The sequence below is a fragment of the Cherax quadricarinatus genome, chromosome 20 (assembly GCF_038502225.1).
Source record: "Cherax quadricarinatus isolate ZL_2023a chromosome 20, ASM3850222v1, whole genome shotgun sequence".
Classification (NCBI taxonomy): domain Eukaryota; kingdom Metazoa; phylum Arthropoda; class Malacostraca; order Decapoda; family Parastacidae; genus Cherax; species Cherax quadricarinatus.
Genome location: NC_091311.1, coordinates 8,237,374 through 8,260,884, shown reverse-complemented (window position 1 = coordinate 8,260,884; position 23,511 = coordinate 8,237,374). Strand labels below are relative to the sequence as shown.

At 43.6% G+C, this 23,511-nt stretch overlaps 1 protein-coding gene across 2 annotated transcripts in view; it reads right to left on the bottom strand.

Moving 5' to 3' along the window:
- Positions 1-23,511, bottom strand: part of nAChRbeta2 (nicotinic acetylcholine receptor beta2) — a 1,855,029-nt gene that overhangs the window by 1,595,738 nt on the left and 235,780 nt on the right. For both annotated transcript variants that reach the window (XM_070086879.1, XM_070086880.1), the window contains exon 2: positions 9,712-9,851. In XM_070086879.1, the coding sequence (XP_069942980.1) occupies positions 9,712-9,851 (140 nt within the window). The remainder of the gene's footprint in view (positions 1-9,711; positions 9,852-23,511) is intronic.

The window sequence follows — 23,511 nt, the reverse complement described above, 5'->3', positions numbered from 1 at the left end:
ATATATAAATATATATATATATATATATATATATATATATATATATATATATATATATATATATATATATATATATATATATATATATATATATATATATATATATATATATATATATATATATATATATATACTGTCTCCCTTGAATCTGATGTCCAATCTTTCGTTACCTAATTTTTTTTATCCTCATCACCTTACTCTTTCCTATATTCAATTTTAATTTACTTGTTTTAAATACCGTATCAAGCTCATCCAGCAACTTCTGCAACTTTTCTTCAGAATCTCCCAAAAGCACAGTGTTATCAGCAAAAAACAACTGTGACAACTCCCACTTTGTGTTAGACTGTTTATCTTTTAACCCCACATCTCCCGGGCATTCACTTCTCTTACAACCCCATCTATAAATATACGTATAGAACAACCATGGTGACATCACACATCCTTGTCTAAGGCCTACTTTTACTGGGAAATAATCTCCCTCTTTCCTACACACTCTAACTTGTGCCTCACTATCCTCGCAAAAACTCTTCACTGCTGTCAGTAACTTACCTCCTATTCCATTTGCAACATCTGCCACATTGCCATTCCCCCCCTCCCATCCACCCTGTCATAAGCCTTTTCCAAATTCATAATTACCACAAAAATCTCTTTACCCTTAACTAAATACTGTTCACCTGTATGTTTCACTGTAAACACTTGGTCTACACATCCAATACCCTTTCTAAAGCCTCCTTGTTCATCTCCTATCCTACTATTCGTTTTACTCTTAATTCATTCATTAATAACTACTACACTTTACCAGGTATACTCAACAGATTTATTCCCCTATAACGTCTGCACTCACCTTTGCCCCCTTTGCCTTTATACACTCCCTAGGTACCTTACCTTCTTCCATACATTTATTAAATAAAAGCACCAACCACTTCAAAACTATATTTCTCTCCTGCTTTTAACTATTCTATCTTCATCCCATCAATCCCAGCTGCCTTACCCTCTTTCATTCTACCCACTGCCTCATGAACTTCCCCACACTCACAAATCGCTCTTCCTCACTCCTACAAGGTGTTATTCCTCCTTGCCCTATACACGAAATCACAGCTTTCCTATCTTCATCAACATTGAACAATTCCTCAAAATATTTCCTCCATCTTCCAGCAGCCAGCAGTAACATCCTGGTTGATCAGACTCTGATCCACCTTGAGGCCTGGTCACAGGCCTGGCCACGGGTGCGTTGACTCCCGAAACTCTCTATCCAGGTATATTCCAGGTGTACTCCAGATACCTTTAACTCTCCATTTAATAACTCTCCTCTACGGTGCCCCGTGGCCTGGTGTCAAAAGCTCTCGCTTCACGCGGTGAGGGTCCGGGTTCGATTCCCGGCATAGGGGTGGAAACATTATACGTGCTTTCTTACACCATTTGTCTATGTTCACCCATCAGTAAAATGGGTTTGTGGGTGTTAGTTGACTGGTGTGGGTCGCATCCTGGGACAAAACTGACCTAATTTGCCTGAAATACTCTGCATAATAAGGGGCTTTCTATATAGTAGTATGTCACTGATGTCAGCTATGGTCTATATACCTTGTACATGTACTTGTAGTAAATAAAGATATTATAATATTATTTTTAATATCAAATCCATTCGTTCTCTAGGCTTCCTCAACTTATTAATCTCACTCCAAATTTTGTTCTTATTTTCAACAAAATTTGTTGATAACATCTCACCCACTCTCTCATTTGCTCTCTTTTTACATTGTTTCACGTCGCTTAACCTCTCTTTCTCTCCCTATACTCCTCCCTCCTTGCATCACTTCTGCTTTGTAAAAACATCTCATATGCATCTCACCTGCCTTGTGTAGACAGCCTGTCTGCACAGACAGCCTACGCTGTCTGCCAGCTTAGTTCATATTTTGCGGCACTAAGGTGCTGCCCTCTAGGAATGCCCAGGTCAGTGGGACGCTGGTCCCACTCGTCCTCACTCACTCAGCGACATAGAAGCAATCAACAAGTCTACTCCCTCTCTCCCTTGTGGGCATGGCCCTTCCTGGCCATGGGCACTTGACACACAAGCCTGTGTACCCACCACGACATTGCAAATAAAGTAAAGAAGCCTCCGAAGACGTTTATAATTGATCCCTGCTCCGCTGCAGCATCACCAAATAAATTTGTTTCACACTGGTGGGAAGCAGTGGTCACAGCAGTTGTGTTTGCCCGGAGAGAGAGAGGAATGAAGTTGTTCACTTTATCACCCTACACAAGACACATCCGTCTTTTAACGAGTTATCCTGATGTCGTGTCTGCATGTTTCAGCATCCAGACACAGGTACAAGCAGGATCTAGCCGAAATTTTCCGAATTTCTTCGAGAATTGTAAGTGGCGTCCCAATGACTCCACGCTACAGCGTCCCATGCTGTTTCTCAAGCCACGTGTTCAGCATCACTTGTATGTTGCTGTTGTTGTTCAGCTCAGCACAGCTGTTTCAGCAAGCCAGATGTGAGATTTGTGGTGATTACTGCATCCAGTGTGAGTTTCTCCAAGTGTTTGGGGGAGAGAAGATGAGGAAGTGGCCGTTCCTTGCCTCGCCCAAGCTCGCCCTGCTGTACACTCACACCTCACCAGCCTACCATACACCACCATGTCATCACTCCCTCGGCTGTGTTTCTGCTGTTTTTCGTGTGAATTCATTGCCAGAGCTGTGTATCCGAGTGCCCGAGGCCACTTGAAGCCACGTGGATCACTAAGCCACGTGGATCACGAAGCCACGTGGATCAGCAAGCCACGTGGATCAGCAAGCTACGTGGATCAACAAGCCACGTGGATCACGAAGCCAGGTGGATCAGCAAGCCACGTGGATCAGCAAGCTATGTGGATCAGCAAGCCACGTGGATCACGAAGCCACGTGGATCAGCAAGCCACGTTGATCAGCAAGCTACATGGATCAGCAAGCCACGTAGATCACTAAGCCACGTGGATCACGAAGCCACGTGGATCAGCAGGCCACGTGGATCAGCAAGCTATGTGGATCAGCAAGCCACGTGGATCACGAAGCCACGTGGATCAGCAAGCCACGTTGATCAGCAAGCTACATGGATCAGCAAGCCACGTAGATCACTAAGCCACGTGGATCACGAAGCCACGTGGATCAGCAAGCCATGTGGATCAGCAAGCTATGTGGATCAGCAAGCCACGTGGATCACGAAGCCACGTGGATCAGCAAGCCACGTTGATCAGCAAGCTACATGGATCAGCAAGCCACGTAGATCACTAAGCCACGTGGATCACGAAGCCACGTGGATCAGCAAGCCATGTGGATCAGCAAGCTATGTGGATCAGCAAGCCACGTGGATCACGAAGCCACGTAGATCAGCAAGCCACGTTGATCAGCAAGCTACATGGATCAGCAAGCCACGTAGATCACTAACCCACGTGGATCACGGAGCCACGTGGATCAGCAAGCCACGTGGATCAGCAAGCTACGTGGATCAACAAGCCACGTGGATCACGAAGCCACGTGGATCAGCAAGCCACGTGGATCAGCAAGCCACGTGAATCAGCAAGCCACGTGGATCAGCAAGCTATGTGGATCAGCAAGACACGTGGATCAGCTAGCCACGTGGATCAGCAAGCCACGTGGATCAGCAGGCTATGTGGATCAGCATGCCATGTAGATCACGACGCCACATGAATCATGACTCCACGTGGGGTGTGGGCGATGTCACGTGGATCTACAAGCCATGTGAGTTACCAAGCCAGATGTCCCAGGCCTCATGTTGTGGCCTGCTGCCCGCATGACATTGACGCCACCGATGCTGCTGCCCGACTTCATGACGTCACAATGTCTGCCTGACATCACCTCGAGATGTCTGCTGTAGGGGGTGAAGGTGTAGGGGGTAAAAGTTTACAGGGTGAAGGTGTAGAGGGTGAATGTGTAGAGGTGAAGGTGTAGGGGTGAAGGTGTAGGGGTGAAGGTGTAGGGGTGAAGGTGTAGATGGTGAAGGTATAGGGGGTGAAGGTGTAAGGAGTGAAGGTGTAGGGTGTGAAGGTGTAGGGGTGAAGGTGTAGGGGGTGAAGGTGTAGGGGGTGAAGGTGTAGTGGTGAAGGTGTAGGGGTGAAGGTGTAGGGGTGAAGGTGTAGGGGGTGAAGGTGTAGTGGTGAAGGTGTAGGGGGTGAAGGTGTAGGGGGTGAAGGTGTAGGGGGTGAAGGTGTAGGGGTGAAGGTGTAGGGGGTGAAGGTTTAGTGGTGAAGGTGTAGGGGGTGAAGGTGTAGTGGTGAAGGTGTAGGGGTGAAGGTGTAGGGGGTGAAGGTGTAGGGGGTGAAGGTGTAGGGGGTGAAGGTGTAGGGGTGAAGGTGTAGGGGTGAAGGTGTAGGGTTGAAGGTTTAGGGGTGAAGGTGAAGGGGTGAAGGTGTAGGGGGTGAAGGTATAGGGGTGAAGGTGTATGGGGTGAAGGTGTAGGGGGTGAAGGTGTAGGGGCTGAAGGTGTATGGGGTGAAGGTGTATGGGGTGAAGGTGTAGGGGGTGAAGGTGTAGAGGGTGGAGGTGTATGGGGTGAAGGTGTAGGGGTGAAGGTGTAGGGGTGAAGATATATCTTATCCTCCATCCCATTTTCAGCTCTTCCTCCAAGCCTCCAAGTGTGGAACCTCTTCGACTACCTCCCAGATCCTCCCCCAAGATCGTCCTCAAAACTCCAAACACTCTTCATGTGGGAGGTTGAATAAATGAGAAAGAGGTAGCATGGGTGGCCCTCCAAGCTCCACCTCCAAGGATAAACCTTCCCTTCTTGGCCAGGAAAAAGTTTCCTGGGTAAAAAGTCTTGAAGGTAGCGCTGACGCACCAGCACAGCCTCGGCAGCAGCATATTACAAGTATCAAAAATTTAAGACGTTGAAACATGAAGACGGCTCTAACAATTTCTCTCAAATGGAGGACGGTAGGGAGCGTGGCGGGGAGAATGGTGGGGATAGTGGTGGGGAGAGTGGTGGAGAGAATAGTGGGGAGAGTGGTAGTGAGAGTGGTAGGGAGAGTGGTGGGGAGAGTGGTGGGGAGAGTGGTGGGGAGAGTGGCAAAAGGGGGGTGAAAAGCAAGGTGGTGATTAGTGGCAGTGAAAGGGATAGGCAGGGGTGTATAGGGTACTATGGTGGGGTATGTTGGGTAGTGGGTATGCTGAGTGGTGGTCGTCAGTGTAGTAGAGTGTAAAGGGGAGAGATGGTAGGCAGTGTAGTGGAGAGTGACGAGAAGGGTCGTGGACAGCATGGCGGGGAAGGTGTGTAAAGTTATAGGAAGGGATAGTAGGCAGGGTGGTAGAAGAAGGGGTATGGAGAGTTGCTGAGAGTAGTTGAGAGAGATGGAAGGCAAGGTTGTGGAGAGAGGGGTTGGGGGGTAGAAGGTAAGGTTGGTAGGTAAGACACATGGGCTTAGGCAATTTTATTCCGAAACACTTCGCCTACACAGTAGGTCTCTTCAGTCGAGCACAGGAGGTAGGCAGGAGTAGTAGAGATGGGAAGACGATATAATCAGTCCATCACCCTGGAAGTCGTAGATTTGAGGTTGTCAGCCTGGAGAAGAGTTCAATTCCATACCTTGAAACAATCTGAAGATCAAGCTACAGTGTGGAGACTTATATATTACCGGAAGGAGAGGTGCAGAGTAGTAGTAGAGAGAATGTAGCCACTGAGAGGTCACATCCCTCTCAGATCAAACAATTCTCACTTGAAAAAGTTGTCCAAGGCGTTTTCTCTTCTGTACCAAGATGCCATTGTGTTGCAGTGTCTGACAGAGTGAGTATTAAAATGGTATACAACCGCGGGTTCAATCCCGCCCGTGGTATGGTCTGCCGGTATTGTATACCATTTTGACAGAAGGTAAGGTGTTGGAAAGATGAGGGGAGGGATGGTTGGCAGAGTAGAGGAAAGTGGTGGGGAGGGGAGGTAGGCGAGTTGGGGAGAGTGATGGTGATGGAGGTATTTATGGTGGATGGTAATAGGAGCTGGTGATAGCCAGGATGTGTAGCGTGGAGGGAAGGAGTGCCAGTGTGGTTGACACTGGTGGAAGAAGTGGTAGGCAGTGTGGCTGATACTAGTGGGAAGAGGTGCTAAGCAATGTGGTTGATACTAGTGGAAAGAGTGCTAGGCAGTGTGGTTGATACTAGTGGGAGGGGTGCTAAGCAGTGTGGTTGACACTGGTAAGGAGAAGTGCTAGGTGGTGTAGTGTACGAACTATGGATTTTGCCCTTTCCTCATTCCTACCTTGGTTAATTGTGCTACGAGCAGGTGTACAGGCCACAAGACTACACCAATAACCCACACATAAGAGAGAAGAGCTTACTGTGATTTTGTAAATGGTCCAAATCGGCCTGAAACCTCGTCGTAACCTCCTCTTTCATATGTGTGGGATATTTATGTATTGCTCCAGTTACGGTACTTTGCCTTTTTGCTTAACAAGACTACACCTGTGCATGTAATAAGGTAGCACTACTTCTGGTCACTACGACAAGAAGTAGTGGGATCTTAGTTTACCTCTGTGTAATCTATGACCCTTAAAAGCTATCTACCGAAGCAGTACTCTGTACAAATGTATTTTTTATTAGCCTCGAATGAATAGTTCAGAATCATTTGGTACCAGTTATGAAATATGCACTGATGACTTGAAATATTTAAATCCTATATAGACTATAAATTGATCATTAAAGCTGTAATTAATTTTGGCACTAACTTGAAGAGTTTCTAACACAAGGAACAGAGTACAAGAGGGCCCCGTTTTACAGCGTTTCTGTGTACAGTGTTTCGCTAATGCAGCAGTTTTCAACTATACCCAGTTTTCATTTATTCAGACTTCCTACAATAACTATATTCACCATTCACTTTAAACTAAGACGAATATATTTTAATGTAATGTACCCACTGTATTTGCATTTTTAGTCCTAGACATTGGTCACTTAATACATGATAGTGTAAACATGTTATCAACCTTTTTTATGAATTTGAAAGCGATAAAAGATTATGTTTCACTATACAGCGATTTTTCGCTGTACAGCGGTAGCCCGGAACCTAACCTACTATATAAGAGGAGCCCGCCTGTAAGTATAAATCTGACTGTATATGCGCTCTCTGATGCGCCTTGAAGTAACTCTGTTTATTTCTCTCCTTTGGCTATTTTACTTTAGGATATAATACAGTGAATACACTTAATATTTAGTCCTCAGCACCATTTTATAAACAGTGTACGTGCATTGTTATTGTTTACAGTATAAAGCAATGCTTGACAGTGTCTACAGCGAGGCCCAACGTGTCTACAGCAAGGCCCAACAGCGTCTACAGCGAGGCCCAACGTGGCTACAGCAAGGATCAACAATGTCTACAGCAAAGATCAAGTGTCTACAGCGAGGATCAACAGTGTCTACAGCAAGACCCAACAGTGTCTACAGCGAGACCCAACGTGGCTACAGCAAGGATTAACAATGTCTACAGCTAGGATCAACAGCGTCTACAGCTAGGATCAACAGTGTCTACAGCTAGGATCAACAATGTCTACAGCAATGCCCAACAGTGTCTACAGCAAGCCCCAACAGTGTCTACAACAAGAGTTAACAGTGTTAACTACGAGGACCAATAGTGTTCCCAGCGAGTTTGGACACAAGACGGCCGGTAATCCAGCCTTTACACAGCCTAAACATTTTATGGGACAACGTGTCGCTTTGTATAGAGCTTTATCAAGTTAGAACACGATAAAACTTTATGCAGAGATATACAGTGTCCTAATAAAAGCTTCGCAACGACGTGTCGTTACTGCACTATCGTCTCAGGTAACGACATTCGGTCCGCCACATAAAAACCGAAGACCATTATCTGCTAAGCAGTTTACACAGCCAGGTAGTTTACACAGCCAGAGTATACATACACGAAATGGTAGTCAGGTTGCAGTGGCCCACGAAGAGCCGTAAACTCACCATGGACACCTTCCCAGTGGCTCTCTCTCCAAACAGGTTATTATCAAGGGTCTCCAAACTCTTCAGCTCAACGACCCCTTCATGACTTTTCAGACTGTTCAACGGCCCAAAAACACTTATTATATGAAAATATTTTTTATATACTGATGACACTGTGCTTTTGGGAGATTCTGAAAGAAGTTGCAGAGGTTGGTGGATGAGTTTGGTAGGGTAGGTAAAAGAAGGAAACTCAAAGTGAATATGAGAAAGAGTAAGGTGATGAGGATAACAAAAAAATAGGTTGGAAATAGGTTCAGATATTTGGGATTGGACGTGTCAGCAGATGGGTCTATGAAATATGAGGTGAATCATAGAACTGATGCGAGAAAAAAGGTGAGTGGTGCACTGAGGAATCTGCGGAGACAAAGAACTTTATCCATAGAAGCAAAGAGGGGAATGTATGAGACAATAGTTATATGGGTGTGAAGTATGGGTGGTGAATGCTGCAACATGGAGAAGGCTGGAGGCAGTGGAGATGTCATGTCTGAGAGCAGTGTGGTGTTAATGTAATGCAAAGTATCCGTAGTTTGGGAATTAGGAGGAAGTGCACAATTACCAAAACTATTATTCAGATGGCTGAGGAGGGGTTGTTGAGGTGGTTCGGATATGTAGAGAGGATGGAACGAGTGTATAAATCTGTAGTGGAGGGAAGGCGAGATAGGGATCGGTCTAGGAAAGGTTGGAGGGAGGGGGTTAAAGGAGGTTTTGTGTGCGAGGGGCTTGGACTTCCAGCAGGCATGCGTGAGCGTGTTAGAAGCGATGGTGAATAATGGTTTTTAGGACTTGACGTGCTGTTGGAGTGTGAGCAGGTTAATATTTATGAAGGGATTCAGGGAAAGCAGCAGGCTGGACTTGAGTCCCGGAGATCGGGAATACAGTACCTGTACTCTGAAGAAGGCGTGTTAATCTTGCAGTTTTATAACTGTAGTGTAAGCTCGCCTCTGGCAAGACAGTGATGGAGAGAATGATGATGAAAGTTTTTCTTTTCTTTTTTTTTCCTTTCTTTTTTTTTGGGGGGGGGGACCCTACCTTGGTTGGCAATGCCGATGTGTTAATAATAAAAACAGATTGTCTGGATGCAGGGCAGTATATTGTTTTATTTACCATTTCGATTATATGTTTAAATACTAACGTACGTACGAATGTAAAGGTTCGTAGGCTTATGTACTGAGATACTGTACTCACTCTTTGAAAAACAGAAAAATTCTTGACAACTAATGACTGGTGAGTTGCGGCCTTATTGGTAGGTCATGAACCTAACCCGCTACTGATATTCGTTATAACAAAGACCATGATTATTAAATTGGTGGACCGGTAAGCCTGCAAAAGTTCTCTGTTGAATGATCAGTTATAATTATTATAATCATGGGGGAGCGCTAAACCCGTAGGATTATACAGCGCGTGGTGGGGTAAGGGTGGAAGGTATTCAGGGAACCGGAGCACAGGTCGAATTCCCTAGATCAAGAGCCCCTCACCAGCATCAAGGAACCTCCCTTGAGGGGTTTAAATGATCAAAATCTCCAGGTGTGAGTCATCCAGTGGCTGAGACCTACCTACACCACTACTACTTTTCCATCATCTGACGTCTCTTGTATCTCTCTATCCCGCTCTACCCTCCCAGTAACAGCTTTAGTTCCTTCTCTCACTGCCTCTACTTTCAGTATTAAATGAGTTTGGAGAGTTTGATCTTTCGGCAATCCCCCTCCCCCGATCTCCGTTCCAGTACTTACCACGTCGATGAGCTGGGAGAGCTTGAGGCCAAGCTTAACGATCAGCTTCTCAGAGTTGTTACCGACGGGTCGAATGAGGCGGTTGTAGTTGCTGAGGAGGTCATCATAGAGCCGCTTGGCGTCCGGGTTGGCCTCACACCCTGTACGGTGAGACAACACACACGTTAATCAATATTAACCAGCCTATTAACCAACACCCTAACAAAAAAAATGCACGTAAAGTAAGGAAGAATGATAAAGTTGAATGACCCCCCCCCCCCGAAAAGAGCAAAGATAAGACAGAGTAAAGCCCTGTTTTCGTTTTCTGGTGGAAGTGGCCTTTTGAGTGTGGTGTACAAACACCACTGGCCAGTTGGTCTCAGGCAGTTAGTCTTACCTCTTACATATTATACTTTTTTCTGGATATTTCAATAAATGATTAAAAAATAAAGTTTAAAGTGATTTCTTCAGAAATTCGTTTGGCAAAGCTGGGTTTAAAGCTTATCTCGACTACACTCGGATCATTAAGGCTGCACACAAGAATACTTAAACGTAGTGACTCACGAAATCGTAATGACACGATTGCAAACATACCACGGGCGGGGATAGAACTCTGATCGTGGGTTTTATCCCCGCCCGTGTTATGGTTTACTTAAAGGTAGTGAATGTACATACTCTGAAATACATCCCTCAAGGTATATATCTTATGCACACACTAATTCGTAATAATAATGAAATAAAAATAATAATAATAATAATAATAATAATAATAATAATAATAATAATAATAATAAAAATAATAATAATAATAATAATAATAATAATAATAATAATAATAATAATAATAATAATAATAATAATAATAATAAAAATAATAATAATAATAATAATAATAATAATAATAATAATAATAATAATAATAATAATAAATGTGATAATAAGTTTATACAGTGCTGATATTGTCTCCAAGAACTTTTGGCACCCTAGCTGCATGACCCTTGTAGGTTTAGCACTTCCTTTTGATTATAATAATTTTGGCAGCCTGTTTGCTTTAAGGTCCCTGTAGTTACCCCCCATTGTGCTCAAAAATGTGAATCAGTTTACCTGTTCGAATTGTAGTATTAGATATGTGGCAAACGCATCCTGGAATATTAAGTCTAGAATTCGTAAAAACAAGGGAATCCGAACACACAAAAGTCGTCGTAAGATACGCTTGGGCCAGACCGTCTGACTCTGCCATCAAAGATTAATTTGTATCACAGAATCACTCTGAGTGCGGATGATTTTCAGATTATAGCTGCAGCACAGAAACGGTTTGGCTCTACCATCAAGCTGGAAAACTGACACTTGTACACAGTTCAGGGCATTTGTTATTCAGTCCTAAATGTCGACTGTAGCCTCATTAGGACTGAAGAAGTCACTCGTGGCGAAGTGTTACCTCTAATAAATGTCCTGCACTGTACACAAGTGCTCTTTTCCACAGAGTACAGAACACTTAGACATTCAAGAGAACTTACACGTTAGAAATATATTAAGACACAACGAAAATTATTCTTCAGTTAATTTATTTACTCTGGAATAAATTTAATTTACATTCCTCTCTTCTTTCCTTCCTTTTCCTGGCAAGTCTAGTTTTCTCTTAGATATTCATGCCTAGTAATGGCTGACGATACAGTCCCTCCTCCTTCACTTCTTAAATATCAATTTTCTCACGTTTTCCTATTGCATTTTTTTTGTATTTTTAATAATGTTATGCTTCGTATATTATCGCAACTCTCCTTAGATAGTAAGCATTCTGTTTCAAATTGGAATTTTGTACAAATCCTCCCGTCTTGGCTAGTTTGGTGAATATTTTATGTTGAATTTTGTATTTTATGTATTATTATATCATGTTTTGCAAATGACTTCTCATGATGAGTGATTTTTTTTCCCCGAAGAAACTAAGTTTTTCCCACCTAGGGTGTGTAGAAGAGAGGGAGACAACTTCCCGGTAAAAGTAGGTCTTAGACAGGGATATGTAATGTCACCTTGGTTGTTTAATATATTTATAGATGGGGTTGTAAAAGAAGTAAATGCTAGGGTGTTCGGGAGAGGGGTGGGATTAAATTATGGGGAATCAAATACAAAATGGGAATTGACACAGTTACTTTTTACTGATGATACTGTGCTTATGGGAGATTCTAAAGAAAAATCGCAAAGGTTAGTGGATGAGTTTGGGAGTGTGTGTAAAGGTAGAAAGTTGAAAGTGAGCATAGAAAAGCGTAAGGTGATGAGGGTATCAAATGATTTAGATAAAGAAAAATTGGATATCAAATTGGGGAGGAAGAGTATGGAAGAAGTGAATGTTTTCAGATATTTGGGAGTTGACGTGTCGGTGGATGGATTTATGAAGGATGAAGTTAATCATAGAATTGATGAAGGAAAAAAGGTGAGTGGTGCATTGAGGTATATGTGGAGGCAAAAAACATTATCTATGGAGGCAAAGAAGGGAATGTATGAAATAATAGTAGTACCAACACTCTTATATGGGTGTGAAGCTTGGGTTGTGAATGCAGCAGCGAGGAGGCGGTTGGAGGCAGTGATGTCCTGTCTAAGGGCAATGTGTGGTGTAAATATTATGCAAAAAATTCAGAGTGTGGAAATCAGGAGAAGGTGTAGAGTTAATAAAAATATTAATCAGAGGGCTGAAGAGGGATTGTTGAGGTGGTTTGGTCATTTAGAGAGAGTGGATCAAAGTAGATTGACATGGAGAGCATTTAGATATGTAGGGGAAGGAAGTCGGGGTAGGGGTCGTCCTCGAAAAGGTTGGAAGGGGTAAGGGAGGTTTTGTGGGCGAGGGGCTTGGACTTCCAGCAGGCGTGCATGAGCGTGTTCGATAGGAGTGAATGGAGACGAATGCTATTTGGGACCTGACGAGCTGTTGGAGTGTGAGCAGGGTAATATTTAGTGAAGGGATTCAGGGAAACCGGTTATTTTTCTATAACCGGACTTGAGTCCTGGAAATGGGAAGTACAATGCCTGCACTCTGAAGGAGGGGTTTCGGGATATTAGCAGTTTGGAGGAATATGTTGGGTATCTTTATACGTATATGCTTCTAAACTGTTATACTCTGAGCACCTCAGCAAAAACAGTGATAAACAGTGATTATGTGTGAGTGAGGTGAAAGTGTTGAATGATGAAAGTATTTTCTTTTTTGGGATTTTCTTTCTTTTGTGTCACCCTGCCTCGGTGGGAGACGGCAGACTTGTTAAATATATATAATATATATATATATATATATATATATATATATATATATATATATATATATATATATATATATATATATATATATATATATATATATATATATATATATACTCAGTGGCAACTTTATTAAGTGCACCCTTTCAGTGGCCACATTATTAAGTGCACCCTTTCATTGGTCACTTTATTAAGTACACCCTTTCAGTGGCCACTTTATTAAGTGCATCCTCTCAGTGGCCACTTTATTAAGTACACCCTTTCAGTGGCCACTTTATTAAGTGCACCCTTTCAGTGGCCACTTTATTAAGTACACCCTTTCAGTGGCCACTTTATTAAGTACACCCTTTCAGTGGCCACTTTATTAAGTACACCCTTTCAGTGGCCACTTTATTAAGTGCACCCTTTCAGTGGCCACTTTATTAAGTACACCCTTTCAGTGGCCACTTTATTAAGTGCACCCTTTCAGTGGCCACTTTATTAAGTGCACCTTTTCAGTGGCCACTTTATTAAGTGCACCCTTTCAGTGGCCACTTTAAGTACACCCTTTCAGTGGCCACATTATTAAGTGCACCCTTTCAGTGGTCACTTTATTAAGTACACCCTTTCAGTGGCCACTTTATTAAGTGCACCCTCTCAGTGGCCACTTTATTAAGTACACCCTTTCAGTGGCCACTTTATTAAGTGCACCCTTTCAGTGGCCGCTTTATTAAGTGCACCCTTTCAGTGACCACTATTAAGTGCACCCATTCAGTGGCCACTTTATTAAGTGCACCCTTTCAGTGAACACTATTATATGCACCCTTTCAGTGGCCCATTTATGTACACCCTTTAAGTGGCCATTTTATTAGGTACACGCTTCTAGTACCGGGCAGGGCTGACCTTTGCCCCAAAACGGCCTGAATTCTTCATGACATAAATTCAGCAAGATGCTGGAAACATTCCTTAGAGATTCTGGTCTATGTTGACATGATAGCATCATATATATCCTGTAGATTTGTTGGCTGCACATTTATGCTTCGAATCTCCCGTTCCATTACATTCCAAAGGTTTAAGACAAATTCTGACCATTACCGTCCGCATGTTGCAGCAGAAATTGCGAATCATCAGATCAGGCGATGCTTTTCCAGTCTTCAGTTGTCTAGTATGGGTGAGCCTGTGTCCACTGTAGCTTCAGTTTCCTTTTCTTAGCTGATAGGAGTGGGACTCTTCGTGGTCTTCTGCTGCTGTAGCTCATCTACTACATGGTTTGACGTGTTGTGCATTCAGAGATGCTCTGACGTCTCTCATTAAAAGACGTTTTCTCCCAAAGAACTGCCGTTCACTGGATGTTTTGTGTTTTTCACAACATTCTCTGTAAACTCTAGAAACTGTGCGTAAAAATCCCAGATCACGATTTCTAGGATACTTAAACCAACCCGTCTATCACAAACAATTATTCCACTGTCAATGTCACTTAGACCACATTACCATTCTTATGTTCAGTCTAAACAGAAACTCACCTCTTGACCTTGTCTACATATTAGAATTCTAAGCACTAAGGTGCTGCCACGTGATTGACTGCTTAAATATTTTCATTAACGAGCAAGTGTACAGGTGTTCCTAATAAAGTGGCCACTCAGTGGGCCGTCTCCCACCGAGGCAGGGTGACCCAAAGAGAAAGAAAATCCCCAAAAAGAAAATACTTCCATCACCATTCAACACTTTCACCGCACTCACACATAATATAAAATATATAAATATATATAAACATTCTGCTCTAAACAACTCTCAAATCATTCCATAGTAAGTTATGAGGAAACATGTAAATTGAGAAAGTGGGGCGGGAGGGGGGGAGGGTGTAGACTACGAAGAGTGAGAGGAATGATAGCTAAGAGAGTGTGAATACGGATTTATAGTAAAGAGAGGGAGGAAAGTGGTAAGTCAGAGAAGATAGTCTGGGATAGTATGTTGTAGTGCTGGTTATTGAGGTTATCCGTCGCATATGTGCTCTTACATAAAGTCCTCCCCATTTCCCCATCCTCAACCCCATCCCTCTCCCTCCCATTCAATGCTTCCCTTACCCCTCTTCAGTTTTCCTCTACCTCTTCCCCATTCTCCCACAACATCCCTTAAGATAAGATAAATTAGTTCCCAAAACAGCCTCGAGAGGGACACAAAGCTGTTGCAGTGAAGACGTCTACCCGAGGTTATTGTAATTTAATATTTCGTTAATGTCCATTAAGTGCTACAATATAATAATATTATTACTATTATTATTGTTGTTACTGTTGTTAATTTTATTAGTATTAGTTTTATTATTATTATTATTATTATTATTATTATTATTATTATTATTATTATTATTTGGTATCCCTGGGGGGCTGCTTACAGGATGTTACCTGGAAAACATTTCCTCCACAGTTTCCGCTTAATACCTAAGTAATGCCTCCTCAGATAGATTTCAGACCTGTTCTAGTTTACAGTAATTAGCAAAAGGTTCAATACATGTTACATAGTTTTCTTGTTACATAGAATCTTGGATTTTTTCTGATAACATGAAAAATATCCTCTTCACATAGTTCACATTCTCCAGGCTGAGGGACTGATCGACACCATGCCCAGCCCTTCAAGGGTAAGGTAGGTCCCTGAGCCAGAGCTTGCAGCTCACAAGACTGTCATTCCCATTAGTCCCCTTGTGGCGGGGATGGCAGACCAGAGAGGCCTAGCTTTCGGCTAGGCCTGGGGACAGTTGGTCCCAAAGATGAGGAGGTACTTGTGCCTCCTCCCATGGGAGACTTAGGTCTCAGACACTCCCTAAAGAGGGAGTCAAGGCCGGGCCACCACTTGGACAAGGCCCGGGCCGGGAGAATACCGGCGAATCTTTAATAAAAATAAGCTGAGGGACTGACCACCTCAAACTACTTCTCCAAGGTTAAGGGACTGATTACATATTTACCATGCCACTTCACCTGCTATCTACAATCCATTCTCCACCGTATTTAACTGAAGAAGTCTACCTCGAAGGCGAAACATTACAACAACAAAGATGAGATTAAGACACATATGCAACATCTGGGTATCTTTATTGTAGACGTTTCGCCATCCAGTGGCTTTATCAATACAAATTCTAGGACATAACTTGAAGACAGTAGAACTATGTACAGAAGATGAGGTAATCAGTCCCTCAACATAGGAGTAGGTGCGAAGAGCACCATAGTCGTGGAGATTCTGAAGCAGAAGACAGGATCCTGGCGCTTATATAGTAACGTCAGGTGTAGCAGACGAGGGCATATTCACTGGTAGGCGGGATTCCCCAGTGGAAGTAGGTCCTTCCCAAAGAGATGGGTTAGTTGTAGTAGTAGTTGTCGTAGCCGTGAAGGTTATGTTCATGTCCTCAGAATTAAGATTCCATGATGTTGCAGTGTCTGGGGAATCCCGCCTACCAGTGAATATGCCCTCGTCTGCTACACCTGACGTTACTATATAAGCGCCAGGATCCTGTCTTCTGCTTCAGAATCTCCACGACTATGGTGCTCTTCGCACCTACTCCTAGGTTGAGGGACTGATTACCTCATCTTCTGTACATAGTTCTACTGTCTTCAAGTTATGTCCTAGAATTTGTATTGATAAAGCCACTGGATGGCGAAACGTCTACAATAAAGATACCCAGATGTTGCATATGTGTCTTAATCTCATCTTGTCGGTATTATATACCATTCGTACACAACAACAAAGATACCCAACTGTTGGTCAAATGTCTTACTCATCAAGGTTTTAAGTGTTAATGAAGATCAAAAGTGGTTATAATCATAACCATAATTTTTAAAGGGGTGAACCAGTAAGCCAGCGGAAGGCCTCGGTCAGATGACCAAAAGTTAAAGTGGTGGATCATCATATGACTAAGACCCGCGTCAGGAAGTTAATGGACTGCGTGGGTTCCCATATGCCAAACGTGTTTTAGAAATGATGAGGTGTTGCTTCCTGTTAAATATTTTGACTCTAACTTCTTCTCAAGGGCTTCCAACGTTCATGGCTGAAGCCTCTTAAGAATTAAACCCTCTCTAAGTATAGGCTGTGTACATTTAAAGTTACTAATACATTAACACAATTAAAAATAATAGTGTTGCTGGATTTTGTGCTCAACGGAGAATGTTTCCTGTGATCGGTTCGAAACTTGTAGCGCTGATGCATTTCCATGAAAGAAGGGTATCGGTGTTACTGAGCTGCATAAGTCCCAGTCTGACAGATTTATAAAACAAATAGTGATACTTATTTCTCTTCATAAGCTGATTAATGTCTTTCCTATCTGGTTTCAAAACTTAAGCGTGAATGAGTTACGTAAAAAGAAAAATACTCTATAAATTTAGGCTATACACATTACGTACAAATTTGTTAACAGGCTAACATAGTTAAAAAAAAAGGATCACTGTATTTAGTGTAATAACTGGGCGACTCATCTTCCGGTCGGCTTCAAACTTTTAACAACAGTGCGTCTTGCTTAGAAAGTGAATTAATATTTTAGTGGGATTCAATGATTTCAATTTGCTAATTTTATAAAGCATTCTCTAAGAATCATAATTTCCGGCAATTGCTTTCTCAAGTTGAAAAAAAATGAGATTACTTTTAAAACATTTCAGAACCTACCGTATATGAATTTACACGCAGTTTCCTTAAGCTATTTAGAAGATAGTGACGACCCATATCTAAAGCCTTCGTAGATCGTGATACCTTCCAACTCCATGCTATTGAACTACAAAGACGTCACCAGTAAGGGCCACCACCGGGTTCAATCCTCTGCAGAGGTATACACAATCCCTTGTAACGATTGCAGCAAAAAAGACGTAGGTGAAACATCCAGAGACCATCAAACGAATATTCTGAACAGCCAGCAAAATGGAACACTTGAGAAAAGGCTGAGTATTACACCGGAACTCCCATAACTATTTAATTAATTGCATTGATGCAAGACTCGTCATCAGGGAAGATGACAACCAGAGACGCAGGTTCCTGGAATCATCACTCATCTGCTTATCCAACAATTTCAACCTGAACACCGGCCTCTACAACATGGCTGAACCTCTCGCCTGGAAATTTCGTCATAGCAACAGGTCATAGCATGGAGGGACACTGTGCAGCAGGCCTCATGGCCCATCCTGGGCAGGTTTGTCTCAAATCTAACCTCTTCTTAGTCATACATATGTCCAACTTGTCATTAGTCGACTCAGGAAGTTAACTTCAACATTCCTCAGCTGACTTCACCAACTATGCCCACTATATTTACGCATTTCCTCCTCAGGTTTCGCCCACAGTGTGGGCGAAACGTCAATAAAGGATACGATTATACTGCATTTGCGTGTCTTTTTTTCAAGACAATACTTTCACTGTTAATCATTTATCCAGTGATGTGTCAGAAGCAACATGGCATCTCCAGCGGGGTAAGTAATTTGTTTATAATGCTGATAATAAGGTTTTATTTATTGCTTATTCATTTGATTTTTTCATACGTTATTAAGACATGAGCAACAATTAGTTATCTATATTGCTGAAACGTTTCACCTTCACAATAGGCTTCTTCAGTCAAATACAGAGGCAGCAGGTGTAGTAGTGATACTGTCTCTGTATTTGACTGAAGAAGTCTACCGTGTAGGCGAAACGTTTCAACAATAAAGATATTCAACTGTTGCACTTGTGTCTGAATCATCAACGTGTCGATATATAATAACATTTTCAACATTTCTTTCACACGTATTATCTTTGGTAGTTATTAGCACTACATAAATCCTCTCAGTAGATAATTACTACCAATAGCACATGCGCATATTACTTCTATATTGGAATGCATGATAGTATTCATCTTGCAATTTTGCACATGGATGGAAAAAAATAAGACGGAATATTGGGGATCAGTTTTTCATATGGAGTTGAAGTCCATGTATAACATATTGATATATAATTTTGACATTTTTGCAAGTGGATTGGAAGCCAGCAGAAGGCCCTGGTCAAAAGTCCAAAAGTCCAACTGAGTGGGTCACCGAATGGCTAAGTAAATATAGATATTTTTATGTCTTGTGAGAAATAAAGCACGCCTGTATATGTACGCCATCGTGATGCAAAAAAATAGATCGTCTCCCAGTAGCTCCCTTTCGTTAGTCACTTAAACATTCGTCAGAATTAAGCTGCAGATGGTGATGAGGTTTCCTGATTCGTTCCATGACGTGGCAGTCTTCTGGGACATTGTACCCTACACACAGGGAACATTTATTAAGGCGAGAGCTAAACTCTTCCTGTGTACCACACGGCCTAGGGCAGCCAGACAGAAGTACGGTACAGTGGCTGTCAGGGGGTGTACCTTGTACCATCGTCTTTAATAGCGAGTGTTGGAGACAAGACACGCGCCAAGCGTGACTCTCTAGCTCGCCAACACTACCTCACATCCTGGGGAGGAAAAAAAACACACAGGCATTTCCAACAGTACACACGTACTCCAACGCTGCTCTCATATCATGTGTTAAAAACCACAGGCATCTCCAACACTACACACGTAATCCAACACTGCCAGGAGCTGAGTCTCGATCCCTGCAACCACAATTAGGTGACTACTGCTCTCACATCATGAGTTAAAAGCCACAGGAATCTCCATCACTACAACACGTAATCCAACACTGCTCTCACATCGAGAGGTAAAAATTACAGGCATCTCCAACATTACGGTAACAGTGTCTCAAATACTCGGTAAAAAAAATTTATCACCAACACCACACCAACACCAACACTGTCTCTTACTGCAAGCTTCACGAACATTACTCTTCCCGTCCCTGGCCCTTACTCCAGATAAACACAACAAGCTTTAACACACAATAAATTTAAGGAATGGCAATAGGAGAAAGCCTACAACAACACCATAAACATCTCACTGGTGATGACGCTTTACTTTAAGAGTTTCGTTAAGTTCGTGATCAAGAATGGTATTCCTGGGTCCTTGTAACTCTGGCCCCACGCACACACATCACAGCAGATGTACGGTCAATTAACGAACTTTAAACACTGCATACACTTTTCCAGACTGAGCACTGGGTGTGATGGTGCCCACTCTGTACTCACCTAGTTGTACTCACCTATTTGTGGTTGCAAGGGTCGATTCATAGCTCCTGGACCCGCCTCGTCGCTGGCCGCTGCTGTACTACTCTCCCTGCAACATGAGCTTTATCATACCTCTGCTTAAAGCTATGTATGGATCCTGCCTCCACTACATCGCTTCCCAAACTATTCCACTTCCTGACTACTCTGTGACTGAAGAAGTACTTCCTAACATCCCTGTGATTCACCTGAGTCTTCAACTTCCAACTGTGTCCCACTGTTGCTGTGTCCCATCTCTGGAACATCCTGTCTCTGTCCACCTTGTCTATTTCTCTCATGTGTGTATGTGTGTGTGTGTGTGTACTCACCTAGTTGTACTCACCTAGTTGAGGTTGCGGGGGTCGAGTCCGAGCTCCTGGCCCCGCCTCTTCACTGATCGCTACTAGGTCACTCTCCCTGAGCCGTGAGCTTTATCATACCTCTGCTTAAAGCTATGTATGGATCCTGCCTCCACTACATCGCTTCCCAAACTATTCCACTTACTGACTACTCTGTGGCTGAAGAAATACTTCCTAACATCCCTGTGATTCATCTGTGTCTTCAGCTTCCAACTGTGTCCCCTTGTTACTGTGTCCAATCTCTGGAACATCCTGTCTTTGTCCACCTTGTCAATTCCTCTCAGTATTTTGTATGTCGTTATCATGTCCCCCCTATCTCTCCTGTCCTCCAGTGTCGTCAGGTTGATTTCCCTTAACCTCTCCTCGTAGGACATACCTCTTAGCTCTGGGACTAGTCTTGTTGCAAACCTTTGCACTTTCTCTAGTTTCTTTACGTGCTTGGCTAGGTGTGGAATCCAAACTGGTGCCGCATACTCCAATATGGGCCTAACGTATACGGTGTACAGGGTCCTGAACGATTCCTTATTAAGATGTCGGAATGCTGTTCTGAGGTGTGCTAGGCGCCCATATGCTGCAGCAGTTATTTGGTTGATGTGCGCTTCAGGAGATGTGCCTGGTGTTATACTCACCCAAAGATCTTTTTCCTTGAGTGAGGTTTGTAGTCTCTGACCCCCTAGACTGTACTCCGTCTGCGGCCTTCTTTGCCCTTCCCCAATCTTCATGACTTTGCACTTGGTGGGATTGAACTCCAGGAGCCAATTGCTGGACCAGGTCTGCAGCCTGTCCAGATCCCTTTGTAGTTCTGCCTGGTCTTCGATCGAGTGTATTCTTCTCATCAACTTCACGTCATCTGCAAACAGGGACACCTCAGAGTCTATTCCTTCCGTCATGTCGTTCACAAATACCAGAAACAGCACTGGTCCTAGGACTGACCCCTGCGGGACCCCGCTGGTCACAGGTGCCCACTCTGACACCTCGCCACGTACCATGACTCGCTGCTGTCTTCCTGACAAGTATTCCCTGATCCATTGTAGTGCCTTCCCTGTTATCCCTGCTTGGTCCTCCAGTTTTTGCACCAATCTCTTGTGTGGAACTGTGTCAAACGCCTTCTTGCAGTCCAAGAAAATGCAATCCACCCACCCCTCTCTCTCTTGTCTTACTGCTGTCACCATGTCATAGAACTCCAGTAGGTTTGTGACACAGGATTTCCCGTCCCTGAAACCATGCTGGCTGCTGTTGATGAGATCATTCCTTTCTAGGTGTTCCACCACTCTTCTCCTGATAATCTTCTCCATGATTTTGCATACTATACATGTCAGTGACACTGGTCTGTAGTTTAATGCTTCATGTCTGTCTCCTTTTTTAAAGATTGGGACTACATTTGCTGTCTTCCATGCCTCAGGCAATCTCCCTGTTTCGATAGATGTATTGAATATTGTTGTAAGGGGTACACATAGCGCCTCTGCTCCCTCTCTCAATACCCATGGGGAGATGTTATCTGGCCCCATTGCCTTTGAGGTATCTAGCTCACTCAGAAGCCTCTTCACTTCTTCCTCGGTTGTGTGCACTGTGTCCAGCACTTGGTGGTGTGCCCCACCTCTCCGTCTTTCTGGAGTCCCTTCTGTCTCCTCTGTGAACACTTCTTTGAATCTCTTGTTGAGTTCTTCACATACTTCACGGTCATTTCCTGTTGTCTCTCCTCCTTCCTTCCTAAGCCTGATTACCTGGTCCTTGACTGTTGTTTTCCTCCTGATGTGGCTGCACAACAGTTTCGGGTCAGATTTGGCTTTCGCTGCTATGTCATTTTCATATTGTCTTTGGGCCTCCCTTCTTATCTGTGCATATTCGTTTCTGGCTCTACGACTGTTCTCCTTATTCTCCTGGGTCCTTTGCCTTCTATATTTCTTCCATTCCCTAGCACACTTGGTTTTTGCCTCCCTCCACCTTTGGGTAAACCATGGGCTCATCCTGGCTTTTTCATTACTCCTGTTACCCTTGGGTACAAACCTCTCCTCAGCCTCCTTGCATTTTGTTGCTACATATTCCATCATCTCATTAACTGGCTTCCCTGCCAGTTCTCTGTCCCACTGAACCCCGTTCAGGTAGTTCCTCATTCCTGTGTAGTCCCCTTTCTTGTAGTTTGGCTTCATTCGTCCTGGCCTTCCTGCTTCTCCCTCCACTTGTAGCTCTACTGTGTATTCGAAGCTTAAAACCACATGGTCACTGGCCCCAAGGGGTCTTTCATATGTGATGTCCTCGATATCTGCACTACTGAAGGTGAATACTAAGTCCAGCCTTGCTGGTTCATCCTCTCCTCTCTCTCTTGTAGTGTCCCTTACGTGTTGGTACATGAAGTTCTCCAGTACCACCTCCATCATCTTAGCCCTCCATGTATCTTGGCCCCCATGTGGGTCCAAGTTCTCCCAATCGATCTCCTTGTGGTTAAAGTCACCCATGATCAGGAGCTTTGCCCTGCATGCATGAGCTCTTCTGGCCACTCTAGCCAGTGTGTCAACCATCGCTCTATTGCTCTCGTCGTACTCTTGCCTTGGCCTCCTGCTGTTCTGTGGTGGGTTATACATCACTGCTATTACCACTTTGGGACCTCCAGAGTGAAGTGTTCCCACTATGTAATCACTTTCTTCTCCGCTATCTCCTCTCTCCAGCTCATCAAAATTCCAGCGATTTTTGATCAGCAACGCCACTCCTCCACCCCCCCTGTTCCCTCTGTCTTTCCTCAGGATTTGGTATCCCGTTGGAAAGATGGCATCTGTTATCATACCTGTAAGCTTGGTTTCTGTGAGAGCTATAATGTCCGGTGATGCTTCTTTGACTCTTTCGTGCCACTCCTCTCACTTGTTTGTTATTCCATCAGCGTTTGTGTACCATACCTTCAGTTTCCTTTCCAACACTGTGGTTTGGGGGGCCTGTGAGGGTGGGAGACCTGGTGGCATTCTGTGGGATTCTATATCTCGGTGTTGGGTGGAGGCTGTGGGTATGGATTGTAGTGTGTGTTGGGATGGTGTGATAGGTTGTATGGTTCTGAGAGTAGTTGTGTGTGTGCTTGCCCTTGCTGTTCTGTCCTGCTCTGACTGGCCTCTGCTGATTCCCTCCTTGTCTC